This window comes from Bos indicus, chromosome 11 (assembly GCF_029378745.1).
Source record: "Bos indicus isolate NIAB-ARS_2022 breed Sahiwal x Tharparkar chromosome 11, NIAB-ARS_B.indTharparkar_mat_pri_1.0, whole genome shotgun sequence".
In the NCBI taxonomy this organism is placed as follows: domain Eukaryota; kingdom Metazoa; phylum Chordata; class Mammalia; order Artiodactyla; family Bovidae; genus Bos; species Bos indicus.
In genome coordinates, this window is record NC_091770.1 from 68,022,701 (window position 1) to 68,037,048 (window position 14,348).

General features: G+C 40.2%; 1 protein-coding gene and 1 long non-coding RNA gene across 3 annotated transcripts in view; one reads left to right on the forward strand and one right to left on the reverse strand.

Moving 5' to 3' along the window:
- The window catches only part of GMCL1 (germ cell-less 1, spermatogenesis associated), a 56,660-nt gene extending 48,975 nt beyond the window's left edge, over positions 1-7,685 (forward strand). The window contains exon 14 of one of the 2 annotated variants that reach the window (XM_070798918.1): positions 643-5,721. In XM_070798918.1, the coding sequence (XP_070655019.1) occupies positions 643-654 (12 nt within the window). In that variant the 3' untranslated portion in view covers positions 655-5,721. Of the gene's footprint in view, positions 1-642 lie in introns of both variants that reach the window. The other variant, XM_019970452.2, reaches the window with a different exon arrangement.
- The window catches only part of LOC139185803 (uncharacterized), a 39,633-nt gene that overhangs the window by 23,435 nt on the left and 1,850 nt on the right, over positions 1-14,348 (reverse strand). The gene's annotated exons all lie outside the window — the stretch shown is intronic.

A 14,348-nucleotide genomic window follows, 5' to 3' on the forward strand; every position in this document is an offset into this window, starting at 1 on the left:
ACATCCTGGAATGTGAAGTCAAGTGGGCCTTAGAAAGCATCCCTATGAACAAAGCTAGTGGAGGTGATGGAATTCCAGTTGAGCTATTTCAAATCCTGAAAGATGCTGCACTCAATATGCCAGCAAATTTGGAAGACTCAGCAGTGGCCCCAGGACTGGAAAAGGTCAGTTTTCATTCCAATCCCAAAGAAAGGCAATGCCAAAGAGTGCTCAAACTACCGCACAATTGCACTCATCTTACACGCTAGTAAAGTAATGCTCAAAATTCTCTAAGCCAGGCTTCAGCGATATGTGAACCGTGAACTTCCAGATGTTCAAGCTGGTTTTAGAAAAGGCAGAGGAACCAGAGACCAAATTGCCAACATCCACTGGATCATCGAAAAAGCAAGAGAGTTCCAGAAAAACATCTATTTCTGCTTTATGGACTATGCCAAAGCCTTTGACTGTGTGGATCACAATAAACTGTGGAAAATTCTGAAAGAGATGGAAATACCAGACCACCTGACCTGCCTCCTGAGAAACCTATCTGCAGGTCAGGAAGCAACAGTTAGAACTGGACATGGAACAACAGACTGGTTCCAAAAGGAAAAGGAGTTCGTCAAGGCTGTATATTGTCACCCTGTTTATTTAACTTATATGCAGAGTACATCATGAGACACGCTGGACTGGAAGAAGCACAAGCTGGAATCAAGATTGCTGGGAGAAATATCAATCACCTCAGGTATGGAGATGACACCACCCATATGGCAGAAAGTGAAGAGGAACTCAAAAGCCTCTTGATGAAAGTGGAAGAGGAGAGTGAAAAAATTGGCTTAAAGCTCAACATTCAGAAAACGAAGATCATGGCATCCGGTCCCATCACTTCATGGGAAATAGATGGGGAAACAGTGGAAACAGTGTCAGACTTGATTTTTTTGGGCTCCAAAATCACTGCAGATGGTGATGCAGCCATGAAATTAAAAGACACTTACTCCTTGGAAGGAAAGTTATGACCAACCTAGATAGCATATTCAAAAGCAGAGACATTATTTTGCCAACAAAGGTCCGTCTAGTCAAGGCCATGGTTTTTCCTATGGTCATGTATGGATGTGAGAGTTGGACTGTGAAGAAGGCTGAGCGCTGAAGAATTGATGCTTTTGAACTGTGGTGTTGGAGAAGACTCTTGAGAGTCCCTTGGACTGCAAGGAGATCCAACCAGTCCATTCTGAAGGAGATCAGCCCTGGGATTTCTTTGGAAGGAATGATGCTAAAGCTGAAACTCCAGTACTTTGGCCACCTCATGCGAAGAGTTGACTCATTGGAAAAGACTCTGATGCTGGGAGGGATTGGGGGCAGGAGGAGAAGGGAACGACAGAGGATGAGATGGCTGGATGGCATCACTGACTCGATGGACGTGAGTCTGAGTGAACTCCGGGAGTTGGTGATGGACAGGGAGGCCTGGCGTGCTGTGATTCATGGGGCCACAAAGAGTCGGACACGACTGAGCGACTGATCTGATCTGATCTGATCTGATACAATATTGCTCTTTACAGCATCAGACCTTGCTTCTATCACAGTCACTCCACAACTGGGTATTGTGTTTGCTTTGGCTCCATCCCTTAATTCTTTCTGGAGTTATTCTCCACTGATCTCCAGTAGCATGTATGGATGTGAGAGTTGGACTGTGTAGAAAGCTGACCGTTGAAGAATTGATGCTTTTGAACTACAGTGTTGGAGAAGACTCTTGAGAGTCCCTTGGACTGCAAGGAGATCCAGCCAGTCCATTCTAAAGGAGATCGGTCCTGGGTATTCTTTGGAAGGAACCTCATGCGAAGAGTTGACTCATTGGAAAAGACTTTGATGCTGGGAGGGATTGGGGGCAGGAGGAGAAAGGGACGACAGAGGATGAGATTGGCTGGATGGCATCACTGACTCGATACACGTGAGTTTGAATGAACTCCGGGAGTTGGTGATGGACAGGGAGGCCTGGCATGCTGCAATTCATGGGGTCGCAAAGAGTTGGAACACGACTGAGCGACTGAACTGAACTGAACTGAATGAGTGGTGTTGAGCATCTTTTCAGGTGTTTATTAGCCATCTGTTTGTCTTCTTTGGAGAAATATCTGTTTAAGTTTTCACCCACTTTTTTGATTGGGTTGTTTGTTTTTCTGGTGTTCAGTTTTATGAGCTCCTTGTATATTTTGGAAATTAATCCTTTGTCAGTTGTTTCATTTGCTATTATTTTCTTCCATTCTGAAGATTGTCTTCCCACTTTGTTTATATAGTTTCCTTTGCCATGCAAAAGATTTTAAGTTTAATTAGGTCTCATTTGTTTATTTTTGTTTTTATTTCATTACTCTGGGAGGTGGGTCATAGAGGACTTTGCTATGATTTTATATTTTATACAATGTCCTGCCAATGTTCTCCTCTTAGTGTTTTATGGTTTCTGATCTTACATTTAGGTCTTTAGAATTCATTTTGAGCTTAGAGGCATGATAATGGCAAGAAGACAGTTTTTAGAAACTATTGCTATAATCCAAATTATCAGCAGTAAACAAAGCATGAATTACTGGTACACAGAACATGGATGAAATAATTAAGCTAAATGCAAGCAGTGAGACAAAAAAGAGTGCATTCTGTATGCTTCTTTTTATTTAAAACCCTAGAAAAGGCAGACTATGGAACAGAAGCAGGCAGTTGGTTTCCAGAGGGTGGAGGAAGCATCAGGAACCTAAGGACACTGAGGGGGATGGATGGGGGTGGATATGTCTATTATCTTGAGTATGCTGGTTTCTCAAGTGTATATACATGTAGTAGAACTTATTGTATATTTTATGTAACTTGTATGTTTATACCTCAGTAAAGACCCTTTAAAAAAATAAACCAATATCCAATTAAAAAAAAAAAAAAGATGCTCTTGCTGTAACCCAGATCAGAAACAACGAGAACCTCAACTTAAGGAGGATAGTAATGGGGTGAAGAGATGTTGATAGGTTCTCAAAATTAAGGGGTGCACTTGGTAGAATTTGATGCTTAAGTGTGTGTGAGCGTGAGGAAGAAAGTAGTCAGAGATAGTACCTGGCTTTGTGACTTGGGAAACTTTTTTCCCTTATATTTGAATTATAGGAAGGAAAATGAACATGACTTGGGGGTAAAGAGATGATGAATTCTGTTTAAAGCATATTTGATTTGAGGGCACTGAGGTAAAAATTGGAACACTGGTGGATAAATGGGTCTAGCGTTTATCAGCAGTGCCTGGGCTAGGAATAACGATTGGATCAGACAACCTACAGGAAATTATGTTGAGAATATGACAGGATGGAAACCTAGGGAGCCTTGGTATTTAAGGGGTGGGCAAAAAAAGTAACCTGGAATGAAGTATTTAAGAACTAGGATGGGGAATCAAAACCAGTTGCAAGCATGACAGCACTGACGGCCCAAAAAGAATGGAAACGGTAGGTAGTATTCAGTAGCTGATGATTTAAACTTGAGTTGCTTTATGTCTAAGCGAAGATTTCTAGTAAGGAGTTGGACTTAAGGATTCTGGAATTTAGAAATAATAGAGCTATAGTAGAAATAAGTAACATGAGCCTCAGAGAAGCAGAGAAGATAGAAAAAACAGTCTGGAAACAGATGAAAACTAGGAAGATACCACCACTATGTCTGATGCTGTGATGTATGGGCTTCACTGCTCCCATGCCATAGTGGAAGAAGGAAAATGGAGCTTTTCTAAAGATAAAGGTGCATGTATAGATATAAACTGAGCCATCGGGCGGCATTAAAGGTTTTAAGAAAGCAAGAATTAGGTGTCTAATGAACGGGAAATGGGGATTAGTACAGTGTTATAATCAGAAATTGGTATGTCCATTCAGCCCCCAAGTGATATCTGCATGGCTCTCTTTCCCCAGAATTGGGTCTTTGACCTACTCTCCCCCACCAACCTTAACTATATTTATATACCAGAATGCTAATTTTCTTAAGAGTTGTGAGTAGAGAATCTTGCTTTTATCATCAGATACACACATCATCAAAGCCTTTGTCCTCAATAGACTTAGTAAATCTGCCTTGAGTCAGGTTATTGCTACACATGTTGACTAGTCCAGGGTGACTTAAGCATCTGAAGGTCAACTGTGCTTTGACATGCTTGCTGTCTGCCAGCCCTGTTTGCACCATCAGCCCAGGTGATGCCTCATCTGACTTGTCATCATATCCATTTGTTCACTTAAACAACAAAATACCACTTTGCCCAATTTGGAGACTATAGTGTGTGTGTCTGTGTGTAACATTTCTATTCCCTGCCTTCTTTATCCAAATTTATCTTGCTGCTCCCCCAACACAGAAGCTGTATCTAGCTGAGCCTTTGTCTGTCACTCAAATGTTGCAGTTTTAGTCCCTCTTTAGTCCCTTAGTAGGAACACATGCTTCAGTAAATAATATAAAATTCTAGATTTAAACAGTATTTTAAAAGTATATTCTTCAGGGACTTCCTTGGTGGTACACTGGATAAGAATCTGCCTGCCAGTGCAGGGGACATGAGTTTGATCGCTGGTCCGGGAAGATTCCATGTGCCGCAGATAATTAAGCCCGTGCATCACACCTACTGAGCCCATACTCTAGAGCCCAGAAGCCGTGACTGCTGAGCCTATGAGCTGCAACTACTGAAGACCGCTCGCCTAAAGCCTGTGTACTACCATGAGGAGTAGCCGCCACTCACCACAACTAGAGAAAGTCCACACAGAATCAAAGACCCAGCACAGTCAAAAATAAATATTTTTTTAACTTTTTTTAAAAAGTATATTCTCCAGAATGTATAAAGATAAAACAAATGCATATTAGTTCAGAGAATATATCCAACTATTGAAAAAATAGAGGAGTTCCCATTTCAGGGCTCCTGCTTATACTCTAAAAGGATTTATTCTTTTCATGAAAACCTGCTGGTAAACGGTTCCAGAGATCTGTAACATGAGTGAGTGAGGGTTATATTTGTAGCTCTCAGGTGTAGTATCAACTCCTGTCTCTAGAATCTCAAGTTGCTCTCATGTATATTGATGTAACTGAACTTGAAATTGATTTTACATGGTAATGTATTTTAGGTTCCAAGAGACAAATAACTTGTTTGCATTAGAGATGGTGGGAAATCTTAGACAAGGGTGGGAAGGGGCCATGCTTATTGTTGTGACAATAATGACTCCCATCAAGTATTTGCTGCACATAAAGACCATCAGACATAGAAACCAAATGAGAATTCTCTGTATTTCTGGGCCGTTATCTGTTCATAAAATATGTAGGTACTTGATAGAAATTTTCCAGTAATGAAAATAACTACCGTTATTGGTAACTTAATATATAGCTGGCTTTGCTGAGCCCTCTATGTGCATTGTCTCATTTAATCCTAGTATAATCCTATGGACTGGTTATTCTCCTCTTTTACAGTGAGGAAGCTGCAGTTGATAAAGTCAGTGACTTGCCTGAGGTCACAAAGCTAGTGGGTGGAAGTCTTGAGATTTGAACAGAGACTGTCAGATTTCAGATGCAAACTTTTAACCACCATACTAACCTTTAGTTCACTCAATTCAACAGTTGGTTCTCTGTTTTATTTTTATACTACTACTATTATCATTAAAGTAACAAATTTGTTTTATAGGAACAAGTAGTGATGAACTTGGACAGCAGGCTTCTGATCTTCCCTTTATATATCTGCTGTAACTTCCTGTATATATCGCCAGAAAAAAGAACTGAAAATAGTCATCATCCAGAAAATCCAGAAAACTGAAGAACTCACCAGTTGGAAACAGTAGCACTTTGAAAACTTTTTTGCCAGCTTTAATTTAATGGCCCTGCAGATATTCACATCTAAGGTGACTAACAATGACAAAGGCCTTACGAACTGTACAGATAATACAGAAGACTATTCTTATCCTCATTACATTTCTATGCATATATGGAAAAGCATTTTAAAGCCAAGAGAATATCTGTCAAACCATTTGCTAATAAAGATATCAACTCATGCTTTTTAATTTAGCATCAGTAGAAAATTGCTATAGGTAAATTTCCCATTTCTCTGCAACCATACATAGAGTCAGTTTTCAGCTTGAACTTTGATCCTACTTAATGTTAATGAACCTCAATTATCCATCTGTTAGTTTCATTTTTATCTGACTAAAAGAATGCTAAAGGAATAATCTGGCCAATTATAAATGCTCTTTCAATTGGTATATTTAAAGCTGTCCTTAATTTTTTTTCCAGCTGCTCTTTATGATTCCTCCTACTAGTCAGATATTCTTCTAGTCTACATATGTTATTAGTCATTAAATATTTTTTCATGGTTTTGAAGACTAAGCTGAGGAACTTTTATTTAACTTAAGCATTTTCATGCTTTTTTATTTTGCTTTCCTAGAATTTTAACAAGAAAAAAATCAGCTTCAGGCTTTCAAATGATCTTGAATAGGGGAAGAAAATTAGTCTGATTCCAAGGATATTCCTTTGCCTTTTATGGTCTTTTCTTTGACATTCTGTACAACTTTATTATTAGGTCACAGATTATTTATATACCAAATATTATACGTTAAACATTTTCATATTCTGTGGTCTTTGAATTATTTATTTTCAAATTTTAGTTGGGAATCTCAGGACTTTATAATCTCCGAATTGAGTGCCTTTGAGTTACACATAATATTAGAAATCTCATAGTAAATGTAAATAAGGTCGGAGGATATCATATAGAAGCTGATAATAAAGCATTAATGTATAAATAGAACTTATTTTTGTCAAAAATGAGATGTACATTTTTCATGATTTATATATGTTCGGTTCTTGCATTTACTGCTATTTTGAAAATAGCCATGCTCATCATTTTTCAAGTCAAAGTGAGTATTTTTTGTGGTTAATAAATATTTTTAGTATGTTTTAAGAAAAATGGGAATTACTTTTGTGTACCTGTACAAATAATAAATACTCATTTGGAGAAAGAATAAATAACATATAAAATGAACCAAAAAAATAACTCAGTTGAAACCAGAATTTTTTTTTCCAAGTTTGAATTTTTTATAGTTAGATTTAACTTTTAGAACTCATTGCTAGTTTTTATTCCCTAGCGATATGTCCATAGATCATAAATCACTTTTGTCCTTTCAAAATTGATCCTCATGGTGAATTTAAAGGAAGCTTTTAAATGCCTTCCCTATCTCTACCCCTAGAACTGTAGTTTGAATGGTTTTAATACAATAATTTGGCTGTATCAAGAGACTACATTTCTTGTTTTTGTATTTGGCTGTATCTCTTTCATGAGATGCTTTTGTTTTTTTCCTGTCTTATTGTAACATCAGAGATTCCTTACCCTTACATATTAAAAATATAAATACCAAATTTAAATCAAATTTAAATAACTGAATTTTTACAAACCTTGGGAGTAAAGATAATTAAAGTTTGAGTATATTAGTAAAATTATTTCATTTCACTTGTATGAATTGATCAAAGTGGAATTATATATGGTTCCTTTCCCTTGTTTGTTTCCTAGCCAAATTGCTTACAAACAAAAGAATTATTTCTTCAGTCACAAGTAGGTTGTAGTCTCACTGGAGAAACCAGTAATTGTCAGCTAGTACTCCACACTGATAGTAAAGATCTGCTTTTGTTTTCTTACCAAATACTTTGCATACTTTTCATTCTTTTTAATTGGAATCTTCTTAATAAAGTATTAAGTATCAGCTGGAGTCTTATATCAACTAATATATATGAAGATTTTTGTGTTGGTCACCTTTTGCCTTATAACCTTTGCCAAGTCTTTTTTTAAGCTGCAAGGGCTAGAAAACAATATTTAGCCAACTAATAATTATTTTTACTTGGCTATCAGTAAAGAAGAGGTCCTTATGAGGAAATACTCTAGAGTTCCATGCTAAATTACTAGAGATATATAAATATACCTTTCTTTTTCAAAAATTTGGCTTGAAACTTAGCAAGGTAGGCAAAATTAAATGATTAGTGGTAGTCATTGGTTTTTTACCAAGCATTTAGTAGCCAACATTTTATCACATTTCAAAGTCTTTAAAGAGGATTGATTGCCATCATTAATAAGCAAATTTCAACATCAGATGTAAAAATAGGGTCACCAGAGTCACTGTGGCTATCAAAGCTAATTAAAAATAAATAGAACTTAAAATTTACTTCCTCAGCCACGTAGATACATTCCAAGTGCTTAGTTAACCACAAGTAACTAGTGGCTACTGTATTGGACAGTGCAAATATAGTCTGTTCATCATTGCAAAAAGTTCTGTTGAACAGAGGTGCTCTAGAATATTGGACTGTTAACGTTGAAACTGTCAGGAATTATATTCCCTTAAAGATGAACCCATGTAAAGAATAGAAAAGGATAATAGAATGCAAATGGTAGATAATTTATCAATCACCTAGAATGATGTGTTGAATCATAACTTCAAGTAATTTGGACCTAAATCCATTAACTACATTAAAAAAGTCACAGTAGTTTCCTCCCAACCACAGAGTTTGCAATTCTTCTGAAAGTCCATGATAAAAGGATACAAAAACAGAAAACCTCAAACATCATCAACCTCTATTAACTAGTGGTCAAACTATATCTAATTGGTGGTGAAATTACTGACTCAATAGTATGCATCCATTTGTAAAGATAAAGTCAAGTTGCTCAGTCATGTCCAACTCTTTGCGACCCTGTGGACGGGGCGGGGGGCGGTCCTCCATCCATGGAATTTTCCAGGCAAGAGTACTGGAGTTGGTTGCCATTTCCTTCCCCAGGGGATCTTCCCAACCCAGGGATTGAATCTGTGTCTCCCACATTGCAGGCAGATGCTTTACTATCTGAGCCACCAGGGAAGCCCTCTGTAAAGATTAAAAGTAGGATGCTTTTGTAAAGACTGGTGATTTTACATAAAATAGGACTAGAAAAGGTAAAACAATTTAACCAAGTCTCAAGATAGTACATATGTAGGAGTCACAGATGCTTAATGTTTAATGTGCCTTAGAGGTGTCCGTGAAGAGATACCCCAGGTCCAAGGTAAGAGAAACCCAAGTAAGAGAAGAGATACCCCACATCCAAGGTAAGAGAAACTCAAGATGGTAGGTGTTACAAGAGGGCATCAGAGGGCAGACACACTGAAACCATAATCACAGAAAACTAGTCAATCTAATCACACTAGGACCACATCCTTGTCTAACTCAATGAAACTAAGCCATGCCCTGTGGGGCCACCCAAGATGGGCGGGTCATGGTGCAGAGGTCTGACAGAATGTCGTCCACTGGAGAAGGGAATGGCAAACCACTTCAGTATTCTTGCCTTGAGAACCCCATGAACAATATGAAAAGGCAAAATGATAGGATACTGAAAGAGGAACCCCCCAGGTCAGTAGGTGCCCAATATGCTACTGGAGATCAGTGGAGAAATAACTCCAGAAAGAATGAACGGATGGAGCCAAAGCAAAAACAATACCCAGTCGTGGATGTGACTGGTGATAGAAGCAAGGTCTGATGCTCTACAGAGCAATATTGCATAGGAACCTGGACTGTTAGGTCCATGAATCAAGGCAAATTGGAAGTGGTCAAACAGGAGATGGCAAGAGTGAATGTTGACATTCTAGGAATCAGCAAACTAAAATGGACTGGAATGGGTGAATTTAACTCAGATGACCATTATATCTACTACTGTGGGCAGGAATCCCTCAGAAGAAATGGAGTAGCCATCATGGTCAATAAAAGAATCCAAAATGTAGTACTTGGATGCAATCTCAAAAATGACAGAATGATCTCTGTTCATTTCCAAGGCAATCCACTCAATGTCACAGTAATCCAAGTCTATGCCCCAACCAGGAACGCTGAAGAAGCTGAAGTTGAACAGTTCTATGAAGACCTACAAGACCTTTTAGAATTAACACCGAAAAAGATGTCCTTTTCATTATAGGGGACTGGAATACAAAAGAAGGAAGTCAAGAAACATCTGGAGTAACAGGCAGATTTGGCCTTGGAATACAGAATGAAGCAGGGCAAAGGCTAATAGAGTTTTGCCAAGAGAACGCACTGGTCATAGCAAACACCCTCTTCCAACAACACAAGAGAAGACTCTACATGGACATCCACCAGATGGTCAACACCGAAATCAGATTGATTATATTCTTTGCAGCCAAAGATGGAGAAGCTCTGTGCAGTAAGCAAAAACAAGACCGGGAGCTGACTGTGGCTAAGATCATGAGCTCCTTATTGCCAAATTCAGACTTAAATGGAAGAAAGTAGAGAAAACCACTAGACCATTCAGGTATGACCTAAATCAAATCCCTTATGATTATACAGTGGAAGTGAGAAATAGATTTAAGGGACTAGATCTGATAGAGTGCTTGATGAACTATGGACGGAGGTTCGTGACATTGTACAGGAGACGGGGATCAAGATCATCCCCATGGAAAAGAAATGCAAAAAAGCAAAATGGCTGTGTGGGGAGGCCTTAAAAATAGCTATGAAAAAAAGAGAAGCGAAAGGCAAAGGAGAAAAGGAAAGATACAAGCATCTGAATGCAGAGCTGCAAAGAATAGCAAGGAGAGATAAGAAAGCCTTGCTCAGAGATCACTGCAAAGAAATAGAGGAAAACGACAGAATGGGAAAGACTAGAGATCTCTTCAAGAAAATCAGAGATACCAAGGGAACATTTCATGCAAAGATGGGCTTGATAAGACAGAAATGGTATGGACCTAACAAAAGCAGAAGATATTAAGAAGAGGTGGCAAGAATACACAGAAAAACTACAAAAAAGATCTTCACGACCAAGATAATCACGATGGTGTGATCACTCACCTAGAGCCAGACATCCTGGAATGTGAAGTCAAGTGGGCCTTAGAAAGCATCCCTATGAACAAAGCTAGTGGAGGTGATGGAATTCCAGTTGAGCTATTTCAAATCCTGAAAGATGCTGCTGTGAAAGTGCTGCACTCAATATGCCAGCAAATTTGGAAGACTCAGCAGTGGCCCCAGGACTGGAAAAGGTCAGTTTTCATTCCAATCCCAAAGAAAGGCAATGCCAAAGAGTGCTCAAACTACCACACAATTGCACTCATCTCACACGCTAGTAAAGTAATGCTCAAAATTCTCTAAGCCAGGCTTCAGCGATATGTGAACCGTGAACTTCCAGATGTTCAAGCTGGTTTTAGAAAAGGCAGAGGACAGCTGCTTCCCGTCCAGAGGTGGGGCGTCCCCAAGCTTCCGCCGCGCCTGCGCAGGAAGGGCAGATCAGTGCGCGGGTGCAGTGCTGCGGTCATAGGCTGACTGCTGTGGGACGAACCTCACTTAAAGTAAAAAAAAAAAAAAAAAGGAAAAGGCAGAGGAACCAGAGACCAAATTGCCAACGTCCGCTGGATCATCGTAAAAGCAAGAGAGTTCCAGAAAAACATCTATTTCTGCTTTATTGATTATGCCAAAGCCTTTGACTGTGTGGATCACAATAAACTGTGGAAAGTTCTGAAAGAGATGGGAATACCAGACCACCTGACCTGCCTCCTGAGAAACCTATATGCAGGTCAGGAAGCAACAGTTAGAACTGGACATGAAACAACAGACTGGTTCCAAATAGGAAAAGGAGTACGTCAAAGCTGTATATTGTCACCCTGCTTATTTAACTTATATGCAGAGTACATCATGAGAAACGCTGGGCTGGAAGAAGCACAAGCTGGAATCAAGACTGCCGGGAGAAATATCAATCACCTCAGATATGCAGATGACACCACCCTTATGGCAGAAAGTGAAGAGGAACTAAAAAGCCTCTTGATGAAAGTGGAAGAGGAGAGTGAAAAAGTTGGCTTAAAGCTCAACATTCAGAAAACGGAGATCATGGCATCCGGTCCCATCACTTCATGGGAAATAGATGGGGAAAAAGTGGAAACAGTGTCAGACTTTATTTTTGGGGCTCCAAAATCACTGTAGATGGTGATTGCAGCCATGAAATTAAAAGATGCTTACTCCTTGGAAGAAAAGTTATGACCACCCTAGATAGCATATTCAAAAGCAGAGACATTACTTTGCCAACAAAGGTCCGTCTAGTCAACGCTATGGTTTTTCCTGTGGTCATGTCAGAGTTGGACTGTGAAGAAAGCTGAGCACCGAAGAATTGATGCTTTTGAACTGTAGTGTTGGAAAAGACTCTTGAGAGTCCCTTGGACTGCAAGGAGATCCAACCAGTCCATTCTAAAGGAGATCAGCCCTAGGTGTTCTTTGGAAGGAATGATGCTAAAGCTGAAACTCCAGTACTTTGGCCACCTCATGCGAAGAGTTGACTCATTGGAAAAGACTCTGATGCTGGGAAGGATTAGGGGCAGGAGGCGAAGGGGACGACAGAGAATGAGATGGCTGGATGGCATCACCGACTCGATGGATGTGAGTTTGAGTGAACTCCAGGAGATGGTAATGGACAGGGAGGCCTGGCATGCTGCGATTCATGGGGTCGCAAGGGTCGGACACTGCATGAGTGAATTGAACTGAATGTTCTTATATAAAGTACATATACTTTTTGGCTTCTCTGGTGGCTCAGTGGTAAAGAATCCCTCTGCTAGTGCAGGAGAAGCAGGTTCGTTCAATATCTGGGTTGGGAAGATCCCCTGGAGAAGGAAATGGCAACCCGCTCCAGTATTTTTGCCTGGGAAATTCCACAGACATAGGAGCTTGGCAGGCTATGTAGTCCATGGGATCACAAAAGAGTCAAACACAACTTAGTGACAAAACAACAACATACACAAATTTACCTTTATGGAAAATTGCCCTGTCTGGTTAGGGAGGGAACTTGTAAGTATGATCACAAGTGTTGACAGCACTCCAACCCTACCCCGCTGCTGCCAAGTTGCTTCAGTCGTGTCCAGCTCTGTGCGACCCCACAAACGGCAGTCCACCAGGTCCCCCGTCCCTGGGATTCTCCAGGCAAGAACACTGGAGTGGGCTGCCATTTCCTTCTCCAATGCATGAAAGTGAAAAGTGAAAGTGACGTTGCTCAGTCATGTCCGACTCTTAGCAACCCCGTGGACTGCAGCCCACCAGGCTCCTCCGTCCATGGGATTCTCCAGGCAAGGGTACTGGAGTGGGGTGCAAATGCCTTTTACCCTACTGTAAAGTCATTAAAATAACCATTAGAATGAGGGAACCTCACGCCATGTATTATAAACAGGATTTTTCTTCAAGATAACAGTGCTGAAAGTACACAGTGATGGATAATCTATATTCTGAGAGAGGGCAACTTGATCAGTAAACAAGGAAGCCTTAGCAGAGCACAGTTTCTGTCCCACATCTTCAGGTGGGGGAGAGGGGGTGCTTTTCTGCCTGAGGTAAATCTCAGGGCTGTCCCTTTAGGAAACTTTACTCCTTTGGTTTTCTCTTTCTCTCGTACTTTTTTATTTCTCTAAACTGACTTGTTCATACCAATATTTTAAACATGCTTAGGTTTCTCCCATCTTCACAAAACCTCCAGATTTACCTCCACCCATATTTTGCCCTGCGTAAGCCAAACTTTTCAAGAGGGTTATGCAGGGAACCCCCTGGTGGTCCAATGGTTAAGACTCCATGCATTCACTGAGGGGGACCTGGGTTCAATCCCTGGTGGAGGAACTAAGATCTCAAAAGCCACAAAGACCAAAAAAAAGGGGGGGTATACAAATTCGCTCTCCACTGTAAAAGTCATTCACAACTCCATAAAACTGAGTGAACAAAGACTTTGTTGCTAAATCCTTTAGGTTAGATGGCCTGCGGTGGGGGGTTGTGGGGGGTGGGGCAGGGGCGCGGTGGGGGGGGTTGGTGTTTGTTTTTCTTTTTTTTTTTTCTCATTTTAACATTTTAAATTAACCACTTTGTTCTTGAAACAGCAGACTTCTCTTAAAACTTACCTGATAACACTCCTTCTGTTTCTCTGGCTACCCCTTAGTCTCCTTTTGGGGTTCTTCCTCTAGCTGTCTCCAGGCCCTTTTCTCTCAGCCTCCCTGAGTGGTTTCATGCACTCTCGTGGCTTCAAATGAACACCTGTATTCTGATTCCTTTTCTGTGTGGTTCCAGCCAAGAGCTCTCTTCCAAGCTCCAGATACGCATCTAGTTGGCATCTCCTTTTGGGTGTTCAGCATGGCTCCTCACATTAGTAGGTCCAGATATACAGCCTTCACCCAAAACTTATATGCCTTATCTTAGCAAATGATGTTACCATCTACCCAGTTTCACAAGCCAGAAACCTGGATGTCTCCTTGAATCTTCAAACTCTCATGCAGACATCTAAGAATCAAGTTTTTCCAATTTTACCAATTCTCAGATTCAGCCACTTCCACATTACCTACTGATAACCACTCTAGTCTAGGTGACTGGAGTCCCAACCTAGACCACTATACCAT